Source organism: Poromitra crassiceps (genome assembly GCF_964638095.1).
Source record: "Poromitra crassiceps genome assembly, chromosome: 27".
NCBI classification, from domain to species: Eukaryota; Metazoa; Chordata; class Actinopteri; order Beryciformes; family Melamphaidae; genus Poromitra; species Poromitra crassiceps.
The window spans coordinates 7,561,783-7,583,873 of NC_139650.1; the positions used below are offsets into that span (position 1 = coordinate 7,561,783).

Consider the following 22,091-nt stretch of genomic DNA (forward strand, 5'->3'; position numbering starts at 1 on the left):
AGATATAAGCAGATGGACAGTGTTTACCTTCTCTATCCACCTTATTTTTGGCGGCCATTTTCCCTTACGTTAACTATGGGTTCTATTTCCGGTGTAACCAATTTAGATAACCCCCCAGCCCCCGACAAAAAACACGTCTATGAGGATTTTACCCTTTTACAGCAGAGCCATTCTGCTCTACAGCCGTGTCGTTCGGGTGCTGGGATAACGTAATGCATTGTGGGTAGTCGGCTACTAACTGTGGCTAATGTTAGCGGCTAGCTAGCTATGTTACATGGCAGTAAAACGCCACCAAATTGATTTAACTTTTAACCATTTCGAGTAACACACATTTCGAGTTTCCATACGGACCTCCAGCGTTGGTTAGTTGTTTATAACGTGACTATATTTATAACTTTTATAATGGACTCCAGCTTCCGGTTTATAATGAGTCACATTAAACCGGACCTTGTACCCACGATTCTTTTTTACAGTGGGGCATTCAAAAATAAGGTGATATGTTTTCCACAGGGAGAAATGTCCTCCGTTTGTCTGCCTGCAGAAACTCCGCCCCCGCCAGCTGCAAGTCATTAAGGCTCGTTAAGGCTCTCCATCTGATTCTCCTTGGATGTGCGCCTACTTAGGAAACAAAAAATAAACAATAACAGCCGCCTAACCAGCCCTCGAGCAGATTCCGCGTCTCGAGCAGAGCTTCTGCAGTTCCGTCGTGACGTGTTGTGATGACGGAGCGTTTTGCCAGAGAATGAACTGGGAGCTCTCCCTGTATGGTAGACTGAGGGGAGGTAAAGGCTGCCCATGTGCTCATACTACTGACATTGACTACTACTACTAAGTAGTATGTCAGTACTACTGACCTACTACTGACATTGTAATGATACAAATCTGGTTGAAAAACGACAACGCCTTCCTTTAATGACATTTTTAATTTGTTGTTTACAACAGTGCTTCTCAAACTCTTTTTTACGAATGTACCCCCTTTCAGACATGTTTTCCGCTGAGTACCCCCTTTCACCAGCACAACACATTTTAATGCATTTATTAAGGTGGCATTATTCTCCAATTGTTCATAACCAACATATAAAATAACAACACATTTTTAGAAATTTCTGAGTACCCCCTGCAGTCCTTCAAAGTACCCCTAGGGGCGCTACCTCCATTTGAGAAACACTGCTTTACATTCTAGCAGCCAATGTAGCATAGTTAGCAGACGGACTGAACCACATGTTTTCACCCGATGATGTGAGTAAGATGTGTTGTTTGTGTTGTTGTTGTTGTTGTTGTGGTGGTTGTGGTTGTGGTTGTGGTGGTGGTGGTGGTGGTGGTTGTGGTTGTGGTTGTGGTGCCAAAGCGCTCCCTCAGCAACACGGAGGACGAGTGCACCCACCTGAAGGAGATGTCTGAGCGCGGGCAGGACGAGCTGAGAGAGCTGGCCAACAAGTACAACGCTGCAGTCAACCAGATCAAAGAGCTCACTGACAAGATCAAGGTACTGTGAAACAAGTCTGCAGACCAGGGCCCACCCTAAAGCTTAATTTATACTTATTAGAAAGTGTCGCTCAGCACATGGTCGCAGACGAAAAAGAAAGTGTCGCTCATGGTGTTGCATTTATACTTCAGTGAACGTTCGCTTCTGTTTAACGGTCACGTGACACTCGAACGCTATTAAAGGCTGACAGCCAAGAGAAGAGAGGGAATGGAACGCACAGTGAAACCACCGCATATAAACGACACACAACTCACCTCGTCTCGCTCTGGGAAATGCACAATGTTCTTTGTGATTTTCACGAAGTCATACATCAAGGACAGGCTGATAAAAATTGCGGAGACACGTTCATTCATTTCAATCGAGTGAAAACCAAAACAAGGAAGTCAAACACGTGCCATCTATATAGCCAATCAGACTTGCGCGATACTATGACGTAGTCAGCGACACTAGACATTTCACCAGGTAGCAGACACGGCTCGCCGACACTTGAAAGTGTCGACTCAAGTCCTCATTTCTGTCGGCGACCATTTCAAAAGTGTCGGCAGACGAAGCATAAATTGGGCTTAATGCTTCCAAGCATCGACCGTTCAATCGTTGCCATGGTAATCGACGTCCTAACATGAGGTTTAGCTTCGTATGTAAATAGCAGGTCTGAACAGGGCCTCCGACTGGAGAGAGCCTGAAAGACAGCAGACACACTGAGCAGTTCATCCTCTCTCCTGCAGGTGGCGCAGGGCCGTCAGGAGGAGTTGACGCAGCGCGGGGCGACGGAGAAGAAGGAGTTGGAGCTGCGGATCGAGGAGATGGAGGAGAAGGAGCAGGTTCTCCAGGCTCGCATCGAGGCTCTGCAGGCCGACAACGACTTCACCAACGAGAGGCTGACCGCCCTACAGGGTACACACATGCACACACACACGCGTGTGCGCGAGCACCCACACACACACACACACACAACACTCCCTTCATTCAGCAAGTTCTAGCACCCTTGGTTACCACTAGCGTTAACATAGTGACCAACTGAACACAGCGAGTCGTGCATTATGGGAATGACGTCTGCGACCAATCAGCTGGCTCGCCCCACTCGTCCAGTTAGTCACCACTGCTCTCTGCTGCTGTGTTTTTCTTTATTTGTTTTTTGCCAGGGGACAATACATAAGCATTGCTACATGCAACCCATGCAGTGGATATAGGACTTCTAACCAATAACCAATTAGCTAATTTGCAGTCCTTGTCCCTGGTTAGGCTTTTAGAAGATAGTGTAACATACGTAAGAGATAATGTACACAGCTCGCTGTACATTATCCTGCTCATTACACGGCTACTTACTAAATCAATCAATTATTTGACATAAAATATTACAACAACGATTTTATTGATTTGAAAGTTATTTCGTTGCCTCCGCCAAAAAGAGAGTCCATTTCCTGCTTGTTTCCACACCTGCAAACAAGACAGATTTGCTAAGCAGCGTTGCTTGGACATGCTGCTCCAGGTAAAACACCAGCCGGGTAGAAACAACAACATCATCACAGTACTTTGTCTGAGATGCTTCTAAAGAAGAAAGCAAATAGTATCCAAGAGAGAGGTGTGAGAGGCTCCCTCCCATTTTAACACAATGTTGCTACTAGCTAACTTTTTGCCACAGTGTGCAGTGTTTCCCACAGGATTTTGAGTATTTGTGGTGGGGGGCATGCCCCCCTGCGGTATTTTTTTTTAACATTTTAAAGTAAAATGCATGAATTTGGTGTACTTTGAGAAAGCTTAAGAGCAAAATTAAAAGGCTAGATCTATGAAGAACATGTCATCATTACTGTGCTGTGGGTTTACAATGACAAACTAAATTTCTCCCTATAGGTCAGGGATACTCAACTTGCTTTGCCACTTTCGTGAAATGATAGAAGGCGAGGGGCCAGTTAATAAACAAACAATATACATTTTTCTGTAGCGGATTGTAGGTTTTTGGGGTGTCAGCCGGAGTTTAGGCTGACAACGCACACCCGATAGTTAGTTAGGTTAAGTTAGTTAGGTTAAGTACATACATAAGTGCCTGGGTAGCGAGCAGATGGCGGTATTTGACAATTTAGCAGCTAAATCATAGATTATTGAAAGATATTCCAAATTCCAGACTGAAATGCTATAACAGAAGTATTGGCCAGAATGACATGAACATTTATTGGACACTTATTCAGCGGGTATCTTGCATGTTGCGTTCAGGTGCACTGTAAAAAAAAAAATTTGCTCAACATCTTTTTGTGGCGGTCAAAATCCTTTATGTATGGGAAACACTGGTGTGTCGCAAATGAGTTTGACTGGACTCCTCGATATGACTGACGTGGCCTGTGTACCCGCTCTGATATCCCTAGCAGCGGTTTGTGTTATGCAGAAATAACAGACCACTGAATGCCCTGATTGACCAATCAGAATCGAGTATTCAACAAAGCCATGTAATAATAAGCACATTGCTAACATATAAACACACAGGCGTGGTAAAACTATCTAATACTAAACTTCTGCACAGAGGCAAACAGTCAAACCAACACACGCAAACGACCATTACAAGCGGTAATTGAGACAACAATGAGTGAAGATGACAGAGCAACAAAAGGGAAAGAAAGTACCGTAAATTCCGGACTATAAGCCGCGGCTTTTTTCCCGTTTTTTGGCCTTTTTTGCCCCCTGCGGCTTATATAACGGTGCGGCTTATCTATGGATTTTTCCAGCAAACGGCCACTCGGGAACCTCCAAAATCTATGGATGTTGGTATGAGGCAGAACGAGAGCAAGACAGACATTATGAGAGCGAGACCCTGATTGGATGATGTTGCAAAAAATGTGCCTCGCGACCTGATTGGAGCACTGTGCCACTACTCTCTCTCAGCCACTACGGTAAAACACCCTCCCTCCTCCCTCGCTCCGGGGGGAAAAAGGCAGCGATTGAGCCTGAAAGACAGTCTGAATGAAATTGAATGTAACATTCCCAATTCTATGTATTACATTCTAAAAAACTAACAGCAACATTTTGGAAGGCTAAGCCACACAACTAGCTCGTTGTAATCTAACATCATGCTTCAAAAGATGGAGAACTGGCTGTGTTACGACGATGGCGGCGATTGAGCCTGAAAGCCATGTCTGAGACAGTAGCGAGACAGGAACAACAACAGCAGCAGCAGCAAAGGATCATGCACAAACCCGAGACGAAAGGGACTGTCCGTCAGGGCGCGGACGACTGTGTCAGCAACTCCCTCCCGACTACCAGGAGAAAATTACAAACTTCGGCGAATTCACACAAAGAAAGATCAAGGAATATTCCATCGGACCGGAGCAGATCATAAATATGGATGAAGTGCCTTTGACGTTCGACCTGCCTCTCACTAGGACTGTTAACAAGAAAGGTGAATCGTCCATCACGTTGAGAACCACAGGTCACGAGAGAACGAATTTCACTTGTGTTCTTGGCTGCACAGCAGCTCCCGCCGATGGTGATTTTTAAGCATCTCACAATGTGTGATTTTGTCTGGGGATTAGTGACCTGACTTTTGTTTTGTTGAAATGTTAATAAATGGGAGCTTCCCCAAACAGCCATCTCTTTCCCGACAATCCCCTCTGTGCACGAAGCCTTACATATGGTAATTAAACATCAAAACACCCGCGGCTTATAGACCGGTGCGGCTTATATAAGAAAAAAATAGTCACCTTTGAAGGTGCGGCTTATAGACCGGTGCGCCTTATAGTCCGGAATTTACGGTATGTATGCAAGCCTGTGAACAGCCATTGTTTTGCACGTGTTAAAAAAAATCAACTGTCCGTTTTTATTTATTTTATTTTAGATGACATTCCATTCTCTTACTGAGAAAGATGACTGACTAAATGTTGTTCTGCATTTTGCTGCTCTACAATTTCCACTATTTTGTATGTTTCCCAATTGACAGAGTATCTCTCGGGCAAGGTTGTTGACACACTTAAAAATACGTTTGATCAATGAAAAGTCTGCAAAACTGAGCAGATTGTATTTGATATTTTTGTTTGCAGTGCGGTTAGAACAGCTACAGGAGAAAAGCATTAAAGAAACCAACAGTCTGGGTGAGTCCACATGCTCCGCTCTGCTCTGCTCTGGGACATACACACACAGGCCCGTCCCGCCGGTGTCTGTCTCCTCTGGCTGCTGACTTCACCTTCTTTTCCCGCACTACCGACGCATGCCAACTTCCTGCATGCCCGCTTCCTACTTCCTGTCGCCTGCTCTCCTTCTCTCTCAGTCCGTTCTGTGCATCATGGTGGAAGTCTGGCTCTGTGCTCGTCCATCTGCCAGGTTAACGTTTGCTCTCTGATGTCCTCTGGTACGTAGCTCAAGGCAGAGGAGTTTTTTTACAGTCCCAAGTCAGACTTGAGGCTCTCAAGTCATGTCCCAAGTCTAAATGTACCAAGTCAGCTCCAAGCCGTTCATGTGAAGTCTCAAGTCTAAATGGGGCGTCTGGGTAGCGTAGAGGTAAAAGACCCGGGTTCAATTCCCGGCAGCGGTACCTCTGGCTTTGTCAGACGTTCCTACTGTGGATAGGAAGCCGGTTGGGTGTGAGTCCTGGCTGCTGCACTAGCGCCTGCTCTGGTCGGTCAGGGGAACTGGTGCTTAGGCCTGGTGGGGGGGGGGTCAACCTTGGCTCAATGGAGGAAACCCTGATAAAAAAAAAAAAAAAAAGTTTAAATGTAGAACAGCAAGTCAAGTCAGAACAAATAAAGAGTCCAGTATCAATTTAAACAGTATGAGTTTTCAATGCAATATGCTTTTAATAGGATAAAAACCTGGGCGTCATGAGTTTGATTTCTAGAATCAGTTTCAACTTCAATCAATTCAATCATTCCATACAAATTCAGAAAACAGAATTTAAAATCAGTCGTCTGCTGGCACAAATCTCATCACTTTCAATCCAAGTCATTTACACAAACACAAGATCTCAAGTCAAGACTTTAGAAAGCTTTTCAAGTCAACAAAGCACAAGTCAAGTCTCAAGCAAATCAACTTGTGAGTCTGACGCGAGTCCAAGTCATGAGACTGGAGTCTCCACCTCTGGTGACATGTGAGTCAGTTAGTTTCAGTCAGCAATGCATGTAGACTTACCATCTGGATCTCTGTGTGTGACTCACTTGTGAAAAGCCAGCACAGCAGTAGGGGGTTCAGCCTGGGGCTCGAACCTGTGAGCTGTGAGTTACAGAACGACCAGGCGTCCCGTTGAGCTGCGTCAGAATGTGTAGCGAACTCTGTCTGATCTGGTCTTGAAGGAGCTTGGTGGTTTTTTCAAGGTTCATGGTTCCTGGTGGTATTGGTTTCTGGGCTGCTATGCTGGGTTGTTTCTATGGTGACACAGTCTATCCTCCATTTTGTTTTTCTTCCTCTGGGGAAAAGGAGTGTTGAGTCGCTGATTGACTCCTGGTAATTTGATTCTGTTTCACTCTGGCAGGTAACCAGCCATCCAGGATTGGGGCGATATGAACATTTTTATAATTATATAAAATATCGCAATATTAGTTATTGTCTCTGGGTTTTGGGTGTATTTCCCTTTTCTCATTTTATTTTATTTGTTTTTGCTTTTAATTGTATTTCTACCAAATGACAATTTCTAGGTTATTAAGAGCCAATAATGTGGACAATATATGCCACAGCGGAAAATATCATGATATTTGGAAAATATCATGATATTTGCAAAATATCGCGATATCGGCCCAAACCTACAGTACAGTGATCATTTGGACACGGTCTTCTTCTGCTCTAAACGTCCAGTTGGCTATCTACTATTTTAAGATGTGCTGCCCCGTGTGGCCTGCAGGCAAACAAGCAAAGAAAGACAAAAAATCTATATGTGATCTGGTCATGTGACAGATGTCGGTCTTCTCGCCACCGGACCAGTAGAGGAGCCTGTAGAGGACAAACAGAGCCTGCAGATGCCTGAGACCCAGGAGGAAGAGGAAGAGGAGGAGGAGGAGGAGGAGGATACAGACACAGATGATGGGGCTGTTGGTGAAGAAGACGATGCTGATGGTAGTTGGTTTGATTCATGTCACCTAAAGGGATGAGGGTCTGTCTTCACTGAGGTGTCGCTCTCTTCCTGCTGTCCGCTTTCAGACCAGCTGCACTAACAGCCAGCGCAGACTGGAGAGAGAGAGGCAGCTGATTGGATCAGTCAGCGCAGACTGGAGAGAGAGAGAGGCAGCTGATTGGATCAGCCAGCGCAGACTGGAGAGAGAGGGAGGCAGCTGATTGGATCAGTCAGCGCAGACTGGAGAGAGAGAGAGGCAGCTGATTGGATCAGTCAGCGCAGACTGGAGAGAGAGAGAGGCAGCTGATTGGATCAGCCAGCGCAGACTGGAGAGAGAGAGAGGCAGCTGATTGGATCAGTCAGCGCAGACTGGAGAGAGAGAGAGGCAGCTGATTGGATCAGTCAGCGCAGACTGGAGAGACAGAGGCAGCTGATTGGATCAGTCAGCGCAGACTGGAGAGAGAGAGGCAGCTGATTGGATTAGTCAGCGCAGACTGGAGAGAGAGAGAGGCAGCTGATTGGATCAGTCAGCGCAGACTGGAGAGAGAGAGAGGCAGCTGATTGGATCAGTCAGCGCAGACTGGAGAGAGAGAGAGGCAGCTGATTGGATCAGTCAGCGCAGACTGGAGAGAGAGAGAGGCAGCTGAATTAAATAGGAATTGATGTGGTGTGCAATGTAGTTAACAAGAGTCATCTAATGGAGTAGGAAGGCTGGGAGGCTACTTTGTGCTTGGAAAGCCTAGCAGGGCAAGATGAAGTCCAGACTAAAGGTCCTTACACATCAAGAGCGATGCGAATGTACGGCACAAAATTGCGATGCGAGTTTTGACCCACCTGTCAATCACAGCCACAGATGTGTACACGTCGGAAGGGAATTTCTGAAAAATCGACCGTGGTTCGGAAAAAAATAAACACAGCAATAACGCTCAGCGAAACTTCGCCGTTGGTATGCACGGTTGCATTGACTGATTATAGGTTCGGAAAATATTATTGACGTGCGAATTAATCGCACGAAGAAAACGCTCCCGATGTGTAAGGACCTTAAGGCTCATATTCTGCCGTTTCTTCATGTGTTCTTATCTAACACCACAGACAAACAGACAGGCGAGTCCATCATGTTAGATAAAGTTACAGGAAGTGGAGTCAGATTTGTTTTTGACTTGCGAGACAACTCGTGACTAAAACTGTCCAATTAAACAAGCACCTTGTGAGTCATGTGACACTTGTTTACAAGTCCTGATTGGATTGGATTTGGTCAATAAATACAAAAATGGAACAAAGTCAACTTTTCTACTCTGGTTCAGACCAAAGTGAAGGACTTGTAGATGGGATTGCAGCCTAGGGGCCATTCAGACCAAAAGCGTTTTTGGAGCTGCCAGCGTCTTTCTGCAATTCATTCTCTATGTAAGGACGCGCTAGACGTGCTCCTCTTTTAATGAACGCACCTGGCGTTTAAACGCTGGTGGCGTCTGTTGTTTTTGGAGGAGCGCTGTGGGCGTTTTAAAGCTGAAAAAAGTTGAACATTAGAGGAAAAGCGCGCTGCTCGTCATTTCCACTCGTCCTACCTTTTCTCCTCCAGAGGTATCCTCCAACCTCCGCTTCTGCCCGAATTGGCAATAATCTGGCTTTCATGTTGACAGTGAACAACATGAAACAGACAAAACCCGCTGGCTGCCGTCCGTGTGGTCGTTGTGTTCTGATCTGTACTGCACGCGACTGCAGGGGGAAAACAAAACGGAGCAGAAAAAAACCGCTCCGTGCGCTGTGTTTTGTGCACAATGGAAGCGCTCTCAACATGATTTTCATAGCGTTCTGACTGAAAAAAAAACGCTTTTGGTGTGAATGTCCCCTAAGGGCCCGGTGCACATGCAGTGCTCTAAAACACTTGGCAAATTCGAGGCGCGCCAAGTGGACCGTGAACACAGAACGTTTATCAAGTGAACTTGGGCGGTTACGCTGCAGGGTGCGCCTGGCGTTGCCAAGCAACCAAAGACAACAACTTCACACGTTTGTTAGTAGTTATCTGAAATAATGGATTGCCATCACAGTAAAACAGTCTGTAGCTTTACTTCTTGATCTACACGTGGATCAAGAAGTAAAGCTCAGGTTTCAGGCTGTGTAGTGTAACATGCTGGCTGTGTAGTGTAACATGCTGGCTGTGTAGTGTAACATGCTGGCTGTGTAGTGTAACATGCTGGCTGTGTAGTGTAACATGCTGGCTGTGTAGTGTAACATGCTGGCTGTGTAGTGTAACATGCTGGCTGTGTAGTGTAACATGCTGGCTGTGTAGTGTAACATGCTGGCTGTGTAGTGTAACATGCTGGCTGTGTAGTGTAACATGCTGGCTGTGTAGTGTAACATGCTGGCTGTGTAGTGTAACATGCTGGCTGTGTAGTGTAAAATGCTGGCTGTGTAGTGTAACATGCTGGCTGTGTAGTGTAACATGCTGGCTGTGTAGTGTAACATGCTGGCTGTGTAGTGTAACATGCTGGCTGTGTAGTGTAACATGCTGGCTGTGTAGTGTAACATACTGGCTGTGTAGTGTAACATACTGGCTGTGTAGTGTAACATGCTGGCTGTGTAGTGTAACATGCTGGCTGTGTAGTGTAACATGCTGGCTGTGTAGTGTAACATGCTGGCTGTGTAGTGTAACATGCTGGCTGTGTAGTGTAACATGCTGGCTGTGTAGTGTAACATGCTGGCTGTGTAGTGTAACATGCTGGCTGTGTAGTGTAACATGCTGGCTGTGTAGTGTAACATGCTGGCTGTGTAGTGTAACATGCTGGCTGTGTAGTGTAACATGCTGGCTGTGTAGTGTAACATGCTGGCTGTGTAGTGTAACATGCTGGCTGTGTAGTGTAACATGCTGGCTGTGTAGTGTAACATGCTGGCTGTGTAGTGTAACATGCTGGCTGTGTAGTGTAACATGCTGGCTGTGTAGTGTAACATGCTGGCTGTGTAGTGTAACATGCTGGCTGTGTAGTGTAACATGCTGGCTGTGTAGTGTAACATGCTGGCTGTGTAGTGTAACATGCTGGCTGTGTAGTGTAACATGCTGGCTGTGTAGTGTAACATGCTGGCTGTGTAGTGTAACATGCTGGCTGTGTAGTGTAACATGCTGGCTGTGTAGTGTAACATGCTGGCTGTGTAGTGTAACATACTGGCTGTGTAGTGTAACATGCTGGCTGTGTAGTGTAACATACTGGCTGTGTAGTGTAACATGCTGGCTGTGTAGTGTAACATGCTGGCTGTGTAGTGTAACATGCTGGCTGTGTAGTGTAACATGCTGGCTGTGTAGTGTAACATGCTGGCTGTGTAGTGTAACATGCTGGCTGTGTAGTGTAACATGCTGGCTGTGTAGTGTAACATGCTGGCTGTGTAGTGTAACATGCTGGCTGTGTAGTGTAACATGCTGGCTGTGTAGTGTAACATGCTGGCTGTGTAGTGTAACATGCTGGCTGTGTAGTGTAACATGCTGGCTGTGTAGTGTAACATGCTGGCTGTGTAGTGTAACATGCTGGCTGTGTAGTGTAACATGCTGGCTGTGTAGTGTAACATGCTGGCTGTGTAGTGTAACATGCTGGCTGTGTAGTGTAACATACTGGCTGTGTAGTGTAACATGCTGGCTGTGTAGTGTAACATGCTGGCTGTGTAGTGTAACATGCTGGCTGTGTAGTGTAACATGCTGGCTGTGTAGTGTAACATGCTGGCTGTGTAGTGTAACATGCAGGCTGTGTAGTGTAACATACTGGCTGTGTAGTGTAACATGCTGGCTGTGTAGTGTAACATGCTGGCTGTGTAGTGTAACATACTGGCTGTGTAGTGTAACATACTGGCTGTGTAGTGTAACATACTGGCTGTGTAGTGTAACATGCTGGCTGTGTAGTGTAACATGCTGGCTGTGTAGTGTAACATGCTGGCTGTGTAGTGTAACATACTGGCTGTGTAGTGTAACATGCAGGCTGTGTAGTGTAACATGCTGGCTGTGTAGTGTAACATGCTGGCTGTGTAGTGTAACATGCTGGCTGTGTAGTGTAACATGCTGGCTGTGTAGTGTAACATGCTGGCTGTGTAGTGTAACATGCTGGCTGTGTAGTGTAACATGCTGGTTGTGTAGTGTAACATGCTGGCTGTGTAGTGTAACATGCTGGCTGTGTAGTGTAACATACTGGCTGTGTAGTGTAACATGCTGGCTGTGTAGTGTAACATGCTGGCTGTGTAGTGTAACATGCTGGCTGTGTAGTGTAACATACTGGCTGTGTAGTGTAACATGCTGGCTGTGTAGTGTAACATGCTGGCTGTGTAGTGTAACATGCTGTGTAGTGTAACATGCTGTGTAGTCTAACATGCTGGCTGTGTAGTGTAACATGCTGGCTGTGTAGTGTAACATGCTGTGTAGTGTAACATGCTGGCTGTGTAGTGTAACATGCTGTGTAGTGTAACATGCTGTGTAGTGTAACATGCTGGCTGTGTAGTGTAACATGCTGTGTAGTGTAACATGCTGGCTGTGTAGTGTAACATACTGGCTGTGTAGTGTAACATGCTGGCTGTGTAGTGTAACATGCTGGCTGTGTAGTGTAACATGCTGGCTGTGTAGTGTAACATGCTGTGTAGTGTAACATGCTGGCTGTGTAGTGTAACATGCTGGCTGTGTAGTGTAACATGCTGGCTGTGTAGTGTAACATACTGGCTGTGTAGTGTAACATGCTGGCTGTGTAGTGTAACATGCTGTGTAGTGTAACATGCTGGCTGTGTAGTGTAACATGCTGGCTGTGTAGTGTAACATACTGGCTGTGTAGTGTAACATGCTGGCTGTGTAGTGTAACATGCTGGCTGTGTAGTGTAACATGCTGGCTGTGTAGTGTAACATACAGGCTGTGTAGTGTAACATGCTGGCTGTGTAGTGTAACATGCTGGCTGTGTAGTGTAACATGCTGGCTGTGTAGTGTAACATACTGGCTGTGTAGTGTAACATGCTGGCTGTGTAGTGTAACATGCTGGCTGTGTAGTGTAACATGCTGGCTGTGTAGTGTAACATGCTGTGTAGTGTAACATGCAGGCTGTGTAGTGTAACATGCTGGCTGTGTAGTGTAACATGCTGGCTGTGTAGTGTAACATGCTGGCTGTGTAGTGTAACATGCTGGCTGTGTAGTGTAACATGCTGGCTGTGTAGTGTAACATGCTGGCTGTGTAGTGTAACATGCTGGCTGTGTAGTGTAACATGCTGGCTGTGTAGTGTAACATACTGGCTGTGTAGTGTAACATGCTGGCTGTGTAGTGTAACATGCTGGCTGTGTAGTGTAACATGCTGGCTGTGTAGTGTAACATGCTGGCTGTGTAGTGTAACATGCTGGCTGTGTAGTGTAACATGCTGGCTGTGTAGTGTAACATGCTGGCTGTGTAGTGTAACATGCTGGCTGTGTAGTGTAACATGCTGGCTGTGTAGTGTAACATGCTGGCTGTGTAGTGTAACATACTGGCTGTGTAGTGTAACATGCTGGCTGTGTAGTGTAACATGCTGGCTGTGTAGTGTAACATGCTGTGTAGTGTAACATGCAGGCTGTGTAGTGTAACATGCTGGCTGTGTAGTGTAACATGCTGGCTGTGTAGTGTAACATGCTGGCTGTGTAGTGTAACATGCTGGCTGTGTAGTGTAACATGCTGGCTGTGTAGTGTAACATGCTGGCTGTGTAGTGTAACATGCTGGCTGTGTAGTGTAACATGCTGGCTGTGTAGTGTAACATGCTGGCTGTGTAGTGTAACATGCTGGCTGTGTAGTGTAACATGCTGGCTGTGTAGTGTAACATGCTGGCTGTGTAGTGTAACATGCTGGCTGTGTAGTGTAACATGCTGGCTGTGTAGTGTAACATGCTGGCTGTGTAGTGTAACATGCTGGCTGTGTAGTGTAACATACTGGCTGTGTAGTGTAACATGCTGGCTGTGTAGTGTAACATACTGGCTGTGTAGTGTAACATACTGGCTGTGTAGTGTAACATGCTGGCTGTGTAGTGTAACATGCTGGCTGTGTAGTGTAACATGCTGGCTGTGTAGTGTAACATGCTGGCTGTGTAGTGTAACATGCTGGCTGTGTAGTGTAACATGCTGTGTAGTGTAACATGCTGGCTGTGTAGTGTAACATGCTGGCTGTGTAGTGTAACATGCTGGCTGTGTAGTGTAACATGCTGGCTGTGTAGTGTAACATGCTGGCTGTGTAGTGTAACATACTGGCTGTGTAGTGTAACATGCTGGCTGTGTAGTGTAACATACTGGCTGTGTAGTGTAACATACTGGCTGTGTAGTGTAACATGCTGGCTGTGTAGTGTAACATGCTGGCTGTGTAGTGTAACATGCTGGCTGTGTAGTGTAACATGCTGGCTGTGTAGTGTAACATGCTGGCTGTGTAGTGTAACATGCTGGCTGTGTAGTGTAACATGCTGGCTGTGTAGTGTAACATGCTGTGTAGTGTAACATGCTGTGTAGTGTAACATGCTGGCTGTGTAGTGTAACATGCTGGCTGTGTAGTGTAACATGCTGGCTGTGTAGTGTAACATGCTGGCTGTGTAGTGTAACATGCTGGCTGTGTAGTGTAACATGCAGGCTGTGTAGTGTAACATGCTGGCTGTGTAGTGTAACATGCTGGCTGTGTAGTGTAACATGCTGGCTGTGTAGTGTAACATGCTGGCTGTGTAGTGTAACATGCTGGCTGTGTAGTGTAACATGCTGGCTGTGTAGTGTAACATGCAGGCTGTGTAGTGTAACATGCTGGCTGTGTAGTGTAACATGCTGGCTGCGTTCCAGAAAGTTCCGATGTTTTTATCGCAGTGTGCCATGGTCGCAGTCAGCTGTGTCGAAACACATGAATGCGCGTCTGCTGCGCATTCCCATTGATATGAATGGATTTGAGCGTGCAAAAAACAGGGTATCAATGTAGGGAAAATGAAGGCCCTTAAAAAGTCTTAATCGCCATATGATGAGGTATTAAATGTTGTAGCTGATTGTGTTAAATGGGCATATATGATCTCATATCGATCGTAAACACCTGAATTGAATCAAAATCGTATCGTGGCAGACTTTGTGATACAGTATCAACAAAATATCGTAGTATCGTGCAAAGGATCGATATAATATCGTATTGTGATTGTTATTTACACCCCTTTTGCCGATGAGATGAACGTTGAGGTTGTTCGTTGAGGTGTTAAAATAATGCATATCGAAAAAGTCTTAAATAAGGTATTCAAAAATATTGGATTTAACTTCAGGATTCCTGCACATACCCTGAAGAAATGCGGCATGTGAACCGGCTCTAAATCTTCTTCATGTGTTGTTGTTGGAGTCAGCTTCCTCTGCTGCTACTTCTTTTAGATGTCCCTCTGCAGTTTGGATCGGTCTCTTCCAGTGTGGACACAATGTCCACCAGTGTGGACACCATGTCCACCAGTGTGGACACAATGTCCACCAGTGAGCAAACTGACAGATGTAGTGAGATTTAGCAGAGTTGAATGTGGACAGAGAGGGAGAATCTACAGAGACGAGAAGAGACGCTCTACCTGAGTGTAGTTTTACATAATGGTTGTTGTGGTTAGTGTTGCTCTGCTGGTTCTACCATGGCCGTAGTATGTGGAACTGAAGAGTTGATTTGAGAGGAAAGGTTATGACGGTCGGTCACAGTCTTGTCTCTCTGCCTGCCTCTCTAGCTCTCTGCATCCTGTCTTCTCATGTCCATCTAGAGCTCTGTGATCTCTTTATCTGTCTGTCTGACTGACTGATGACGCCTGCCTGGTCTGGCATGTTCTGCTGCCTGTCCATCTGTTTATCCATCGGTCTGTCCGTCTCTCTGTGTAGCTCTCGACCTGTCTCCGTCTCTCTGTGTAGCTCTTGACCTGTCTCCGTCTCTCTGTGTAGCTCTCGACCTGTCTCCGTCTCTCTGTGTAGCTCTTGACCTGTCTCCGTCTCTCTGTGTAGCTCTTGACCTGTCTCCGTCTCGTTCATTCTACCTGTATCTCCTGCCCGCTTGTCTCAATCCGTCTTTCCTTTTTCCGTCGTCTCTTTCTGTCACTCTATATGTCTCTCTCTCCCTCTCTATATGTCTCTCTCTCCCTCTCTATATGTCTCTCTCTCTCCCTCTCTATATGTCTCTCTCTCTCTCCCTCTCTATATGTCTCTCCCTCTCTATATGTCTCTCTCTCCCTCTCTATATGTCTCTCTCTCTCCCTCTCTATATGTCTCTCTCTCCCTCTCTATATGTCTCTCTCTCCCTCTCTATATGTCTCTCTCTCCCTCTCTATATGTCTCTCTCTCCCTCTCTATATGTATCTCTCTCTCTCTCTATATGTCTCTCTCTCTCCCTCTCTATATGTCTCTCTCTCCCTCTCTATATGTCTCTCTCTCTCCCTCTCTATATGTCTCTCTCTCTCCCTCTCTATATGTCTCTCTCTCCCTCTCTATATGTCTCTCTCTCTCCCTCTCTATATGTCTCTCTCTCCCTCTCTATATGTCTCTCTCTCCCTCTCTATATGTCTCTCTCTCCCTCTCTATATGTCTCTCTCTCCCTCTCTATATGTCTCTCTCTCTCCCTCTCTATATGTCTCTCTCTCCCTCTCTATATGTCTCTCTCTCCTTCTCTATATGTCTCTCTCTCCCTCTCTATATGTCTCTCTCTCTCCCTCTCTATATGTCTCTCTCTCCCTCTCTATATGTCTCTCTCTCCCTCTCTATATGTCTCTCTCTCCCTCTCTATATGTCTCTCTCTCTCTATATGTCTCTCTCTCCCTCTGTATATGTCTCTCTCTCCCTCTCTATATGTCTCTCTCTCCCTCTGTATATGTCTCTCTCTCCCTCTCTATATGTCTCTCTCTCCCCATTATGTCTCTCTCTCCCTCTCTATGTCTCTCTCTCCCTCTCTATGTATCTCTCTCCCTCTCTATATGTCTCTCTCTCTCCCTCTCTATGTCTCTCTCTATATGTCTCTCTCTCCCTCTCTATATGTCTCTCTCTCCCTCTCTATATGTCTCTCTCTCCCTCTCTATATGTCTCTCTCTCTCTATATGTCTCTCTCTCCCTCTCTATATGTCTCTCCCTCTCTCTCTGTCTCCCTCTCAGTAACCTTAGTTTAATGCTAGTCCTCTGTGTTTCTATCAGACAACTGTCATGTTAACAGCGGGGGAGACTGCACTAGAATCCAACAGTTGATTGAATGTCCGCGTGAGTACAAACGCCTACTTTGGTGTGTGTCCACACACACACACACACACACACACACACACACACTCTTACACACACTTTTCTACAGCCATGTAGGTGACCCTTCTATGAGCAGGTCCAGTTTCTTGGCTGGACTGTAAACTGACCTAGGATGAGGTCCATCCATGGCTGGGTAGGCGATGACGTGCAGTGAGGTGATGAGGTCCATGGCTGGGTAGGCACTACTAGGCAGTGAACTATTTATGCATATGGTCATTTAACACAGCAGCCAGAGCTCAAATTGCACAGCGCATGCAACGAAAAATATGATATACGAAAAATATGATATATTAGTTAGGCGATAATTGAGTTTAACTCAATTAAATAAGACCACTGCAAAGTCAATCAAATAGCCTTTGTCAAAAATGTAAAATGCGTGTTGGCATGAAGTGAATACAAGAGAAACCCAAACATATGATTAACAATCAATCTTAAATCACTGCACACATTCACACACTAATATATCAGCTTCACACACCCCCAAAACTGAATCAGTAGGCCTACTGAACCAGCACATACAGGCTATGACAATACACAGTACATGAACATTATCTTTAAGCTGCATTCAGTGATGTTTTTGTGTTCAAATAAGTGTTAAATGGCTCTATATTCTGACAGCAATCACTGAAATACAGTGTTTGGTCAGTGACTTGAAACCCCCCACCCTCCGCTGTCCTCTATCGCTCTCCTGTAGTCCTGCAGGCCGGGAGGACGTATCTCCTGTCCTCTATCTCTCTCCTGTAGTCCTGCAGTATCTCCGCAACCGTAACTTGTAGAGAATCACGGATGGCGGCGTTGGATTCGGGGTGAAAAAATACATATATTCTTTTCAAGGGATCGCGATCTGACCTTCCTTTTCCGAGAAGATTTCAACTTTTCTGTGATTGGATCAAAATTGGCGCCGACCTCAAACTATCCAATACAACTAACTTCCCTGATTGGACGTTGGAAACCCTCATTACTGTTTTGCTTGCACCTGTGTTTACCCTGCATTTTCGACACAAAATGGCCCCCATGAAAGGGGTCAACTGGTAACTTAGCTTTCATGTTTGCTTCCCATTTCCACATTCCTTTTTTCTTCCAAAGTAAAGGTTGGAAATCGTTATTATAGGTATGTAATATCCATGTTGGCAGTCGAGGTTACCATTGAAGTAGCATTATGAAATAGCTAGCAAAAAGGACGGCAAGTCAGGGAGTCAAAATCCATGCGAGACAAATGGCGGTACCTGTTGAGCAGCAGGAGAGCGCGGTGCCTCTCCCTTGACACTGACAGACAGCATGCACAAACCTCCAAACCAGCTTGATGTTATTCCACACAGAGGCAGCCAGCAGAGGCACAAGCAGACTCTGCCTCAACAGCCTGCATTCACCAGTGCTAGCTTTAAAGATAGCAGCGGGAATTTTGCCTTACATTATCGGTGAAGCAATGTTGCCGTAGTGGCCAAGCTTGGTCTTGCAAGTCACATGACGCTAAGGGGCCCAAAAAGCCATTTCCCCGCATAGACATACATGGAGACAGAAGTAGGTGTACAACTCTGGGCATCAGTCAAAGTCAAAAACGACTCTTTGAATGGTCAAGTTTTAAATGAATGCGTCCATTTTTATTTAGACGCCACCAAGATGCATTTTCTGGAGCTCCCCCTCTGGCTATGACTCTGGCCATTAGAAATAGACCAGGCCAGCACATCCGGGTCATTTGCAAAACATGAAGGCCACGCCCCTTTTTAGGGGACAACACAAGCCACTCGCGTTGACTTCAATGTAAAATAGCAGTACCCAAAAAATCTATAGGAAAATACCAGAATTCATTTTGTTTATAAATGACCCAAAGACAACATGACATGACAATATATTTCAACTCGGGCCGGCCATAGAATGAGCAAGACACATCGACACGAGGTACTTGCCTTATATGAACGCTGTATCCAGTTTCCACCAGGTTACATGCATCGCCCACACTGACGGTGTCACCCCTACTCTATTAAAACATATCTATCGCAGACCCGTTTTTTAATTTTATTTTATTGCAACAGCAACTCTTCGGCATATCTCTATCAAATTAAACTGTTTTAAATAGTGTGTTTGAAGTGGTTTCGGCTTCTTGTACCGTCTTTTACTATGGTGGGTTTCCCCTAAAAAGGGGCGTGGCCTTGGCGCTGGACACTTGAAGACAGTTCTGGTCTGTTGTTCATGTGGAGGCGGGGCCAAGAAGAACACTACTGAGCAGAATCTATGGGCCCAGGAACCAGAAACGTTGTCAGCACATGTGCTGGCTTGCATTGGGATGAATGGGCCGCCATCTTTCCACACCGCCTCCGCTTCTTTTTATGCCTCGACGCTGAGAACAACTTAGCATCTGTTGTCAATTTCAAATTCTACATAAAGCCTAGAGTTGATTAATTTCCCCAACAAGAAATCAGTGTGAAATGTGAGTGTTTTCAGTAGGCTAACAGTGACACTAACTGTATTGCTGTTTACATGTTGTGTACTTGCACACTTTAGATTTCTGAGCATGTGTCAGGTTGAAATGTACTTGCCTGGGCGGTACACAGGAAACAGTGGAGTCAGCAGTCCGCCTGGACACTGGATGTTTGCAGAGTTTGTCGGGCACATTTCCTTTTCGTTCACTCAAATCCAGTTTATGCGTTTTCTCCAAGTTGAACCTGGGTTTCTTGACCAATTCTACCTGTGTTCTCTCTCTTGTCTCTCCTCTCCTCTCCTCCTCTTGTTTCTCCTCTCTCCTCCTTGTCTCTCCTCTTGTCTCTCCTCTCTCATCATGTCTCTCCTCTCTCCTCCTCTGGTCTCTCCTCCTCTGGTCTCTCCTCTTCTTGTCTCTCCTATCTCCTCCTCTTGTCTCGCCTCTCTCCTCCTCTTGTCTCTCCTCTCTCCTCCTCTTGTCTCTCCTCTCTCCTCTTGTCTCTCCTCTCTCCTCCTCTTGTCTCCTCCTCTTGTCTCTCCTCTCTCCTCTTGCCTCTCCTCTCTCCTCCTCTTGTCTCCTCCTCTTGTCTCTCCTCTCTCCTCCTCTTGTCTCTCCTCCTCTTGTCTCTCCTCCTCTTGTCTCCTCCTCTTGTCTCTCCTCTCTCCTCCTCTTGTCTCTCCTCTTGTCTCTCCTCTCTCCTCCTCTTGTCTCTCCTCCTCTTGTCTCTCCTCTCTCCTCCTCTTGTCTCCTCCTCTTGTCTCTCCTCTCTCCTCCTCTTGTCTCTCCTCTTGTCTCTCCTCCTCTTGTCTCCTCCTCTTGTCTCTCCTCTCTCCTCCTCTGGTCTCTCCTCCTCTTGTCTCTCCTCCTCTTGTCTCTCCTCTCTCCTCCTCTTGTCTCTCCTCTCTCCTCTTGTCTCTCCTCCTCTTGTCTCTCCTCTCTCCTCCTCTTGTCTCTCCACAGCCGTCAAACAGTTGAAGGAGGCTGTCGGTTCTTCAATCCACAAATTGGCCAACTTTGGCGGTAAGTTGGAACTCCGCCAAGGCTTAAAGGGGAATGTCACACTTTTTAGAATTCAGATCTGTGATTTCTGATTCACGGCAGCGTTCAGTCGAATTGATTTTGAGAATTTGAGAACTGAATTTTGCCCGAATGTGCTTGGCTCTTGTGCCGCACCAGTCACCAGCGCTCATGTATAAGACACTTTTTTCAACTTTTTCCTTCACATGCCGTGCACAAGCAGTTACTCACTAGAGATGAAAATAGCCTTCAGTCAGAATAACTTTAAAAACTCTGTGTGTGCGTGTGTGTGTGTGTGTGTGTGTGTGTTCGTGTGTGTGTGTGTAGAAGTGATTGACGCCCACCTGCAGAACAACCAGACAGCAGAAGATGACAGTCTGGCAAGTCCTGACCGACTCAAAGGTAGAACACACACACACACACACACACACACACACACACACACACACACACACACACACACACACACACACACACACACACACACACTCTCACTCTCACTCTCACTCTCACACACACACACACACACACACACACACACTCACTCTCACACACACACACACACACACTCACACACACACACACACACACACACACACACACACGACATTGCCTACACATACCACCGGCCCTTTGTTGGGGCTCTGGTGAAATGTTGAAAAGCATTTTTTCAGCACACACACACACACACGCGCGCGCGCACGCACGCACGCACACACACACACACACACACACACACACACACACACACACACACCCGCACACGCACGCACACACACACACACATGCACACGCATACACACAGTAGCAAAAGGAATAGCAGTATTTGCTGATTTTCCAAACCTCTGTTGTTCGTTGTTCCCGCGCTCCATTCACAACAGAATAGCTGTGTGTGTGTGTGTGTGTGTGTGTGTGTGTGTGTGTGTGTGTGTGTGTGTGTGTGTGTGTGTGTGTGTGTGTGTGTGTGTTGACTGAAAGCACAGGATCAAACCATTATCTGTTCAAAACCCTCCCACTCTAAACACTTAGTTCTGTTTTCTGGTGCTTCTCATTTTCTACCTCCTATTTTTCTTTCTTTCTTATTCCCGCATTTATTTTTGTTGTTAATTCCCTCTCCATTCATTGTCAATGGTACATCCCTGTCCTGCTCCTACTGGCTAAACTGTGTGTGTGTGTGTGTGTGTGTGTGTGTGTGTGTGTGTACAGAGAATCCGATGGATGCTAAAGAGTCGGACATGTCAGACACTCTCAGTCCCAGCAAAGACCGCAGCAGTGACGACACGTCAGGTCAGTGCCACACAGTTACTTTACGTACCTTGTGACCGCAGCAGTGACGACACGTCAGGTCAGTGTTACTTTACTTACCTTGTGACCGCAGCAGTGACGACACGTCAGGTCAGTGCCACACAGTTACTTTACGTACCTTGTGACCACAGCAGTGACGACACGTCAGGTCAGTGCCACATAGTTACTTTACTTACCTTGTGACCGCAGCAGTGACGACACGTCAGGTCAGTGTTACTTTACTTACCTTGTGACCGCAGCAGTGACGACACGTCAGGTCAGTGCCACACAGTTACTTTACTTACCTTGTGACCGCAGCAGTGACGACACGTCAGGTCAGTGCCACATAGTTACTTTACTTACCTTGTGACCGCAGCAGTGACGACACGTCAGGTCAGTGCCACATAGTTACTTTACTTACCTTGTGACCGCAGCAGTGACGACACGTCAGGTCAGTGCCACACAGTTACTTTACTTACCTTGTGACCGCAGCAGTGACGACACGTCAGGTCAGTGCCACATAGTTACTTTACTTACCTTGTGACCGCAGCAGTGACGACACGTCAGGTCAGTGCCACATAGTTACTTTACTTACCTTGTGACCGCAGCAGTGACGACAC

General features: G+C 46.2%; 1 protein-coding gene across 3 annotated transcripts in view; it reads left to right on the forward strand.

Moving 5' to 3' along the window:
• Positions 1–22,091, forward strand: part of slmapa (sarcolemma associated protein a) — a 103,680-nt gene that overhangs the window by 60,490 nt on the left and 21,099 nt on the right. For 2 of the 3 annotated variants that reach the window (XM_083661921.1, XM_083661920.1), the window contains exons 9-16: positions 1,349–1,486; positions 2,212–2,380; positions 5,512–5,562; positions 7,355–7,513; positions 16,650–16,712; positions 20,131–20,190; positions 20,515–20,589; positions 21,394–21,474. In XM_083661921.1, coding sequence (XP_083518047.1) covers positions 1,349–1,486; positions 2,212–2,380; positions 5,512–5,562; positions 7,355–7,513; positions 16,650–16,712; positions 20,131–20,190; positions 20,515–20,589; positions 21,394–21,474 — 796 coding nt within the window. The remainder of the gene's footprint in view (positions 1–1,348; positions 1,487–2,211; positions 2,381–5,511; positions 5,563–7,354; positions 7,514–16,649; positions 16,713–20,130; positions 20,191–20,514; positions 20,590–21,393; positions 21,475–22,091) is intronic. The other variant, XM_083661922.1, reaches the window with a different exon arrangement.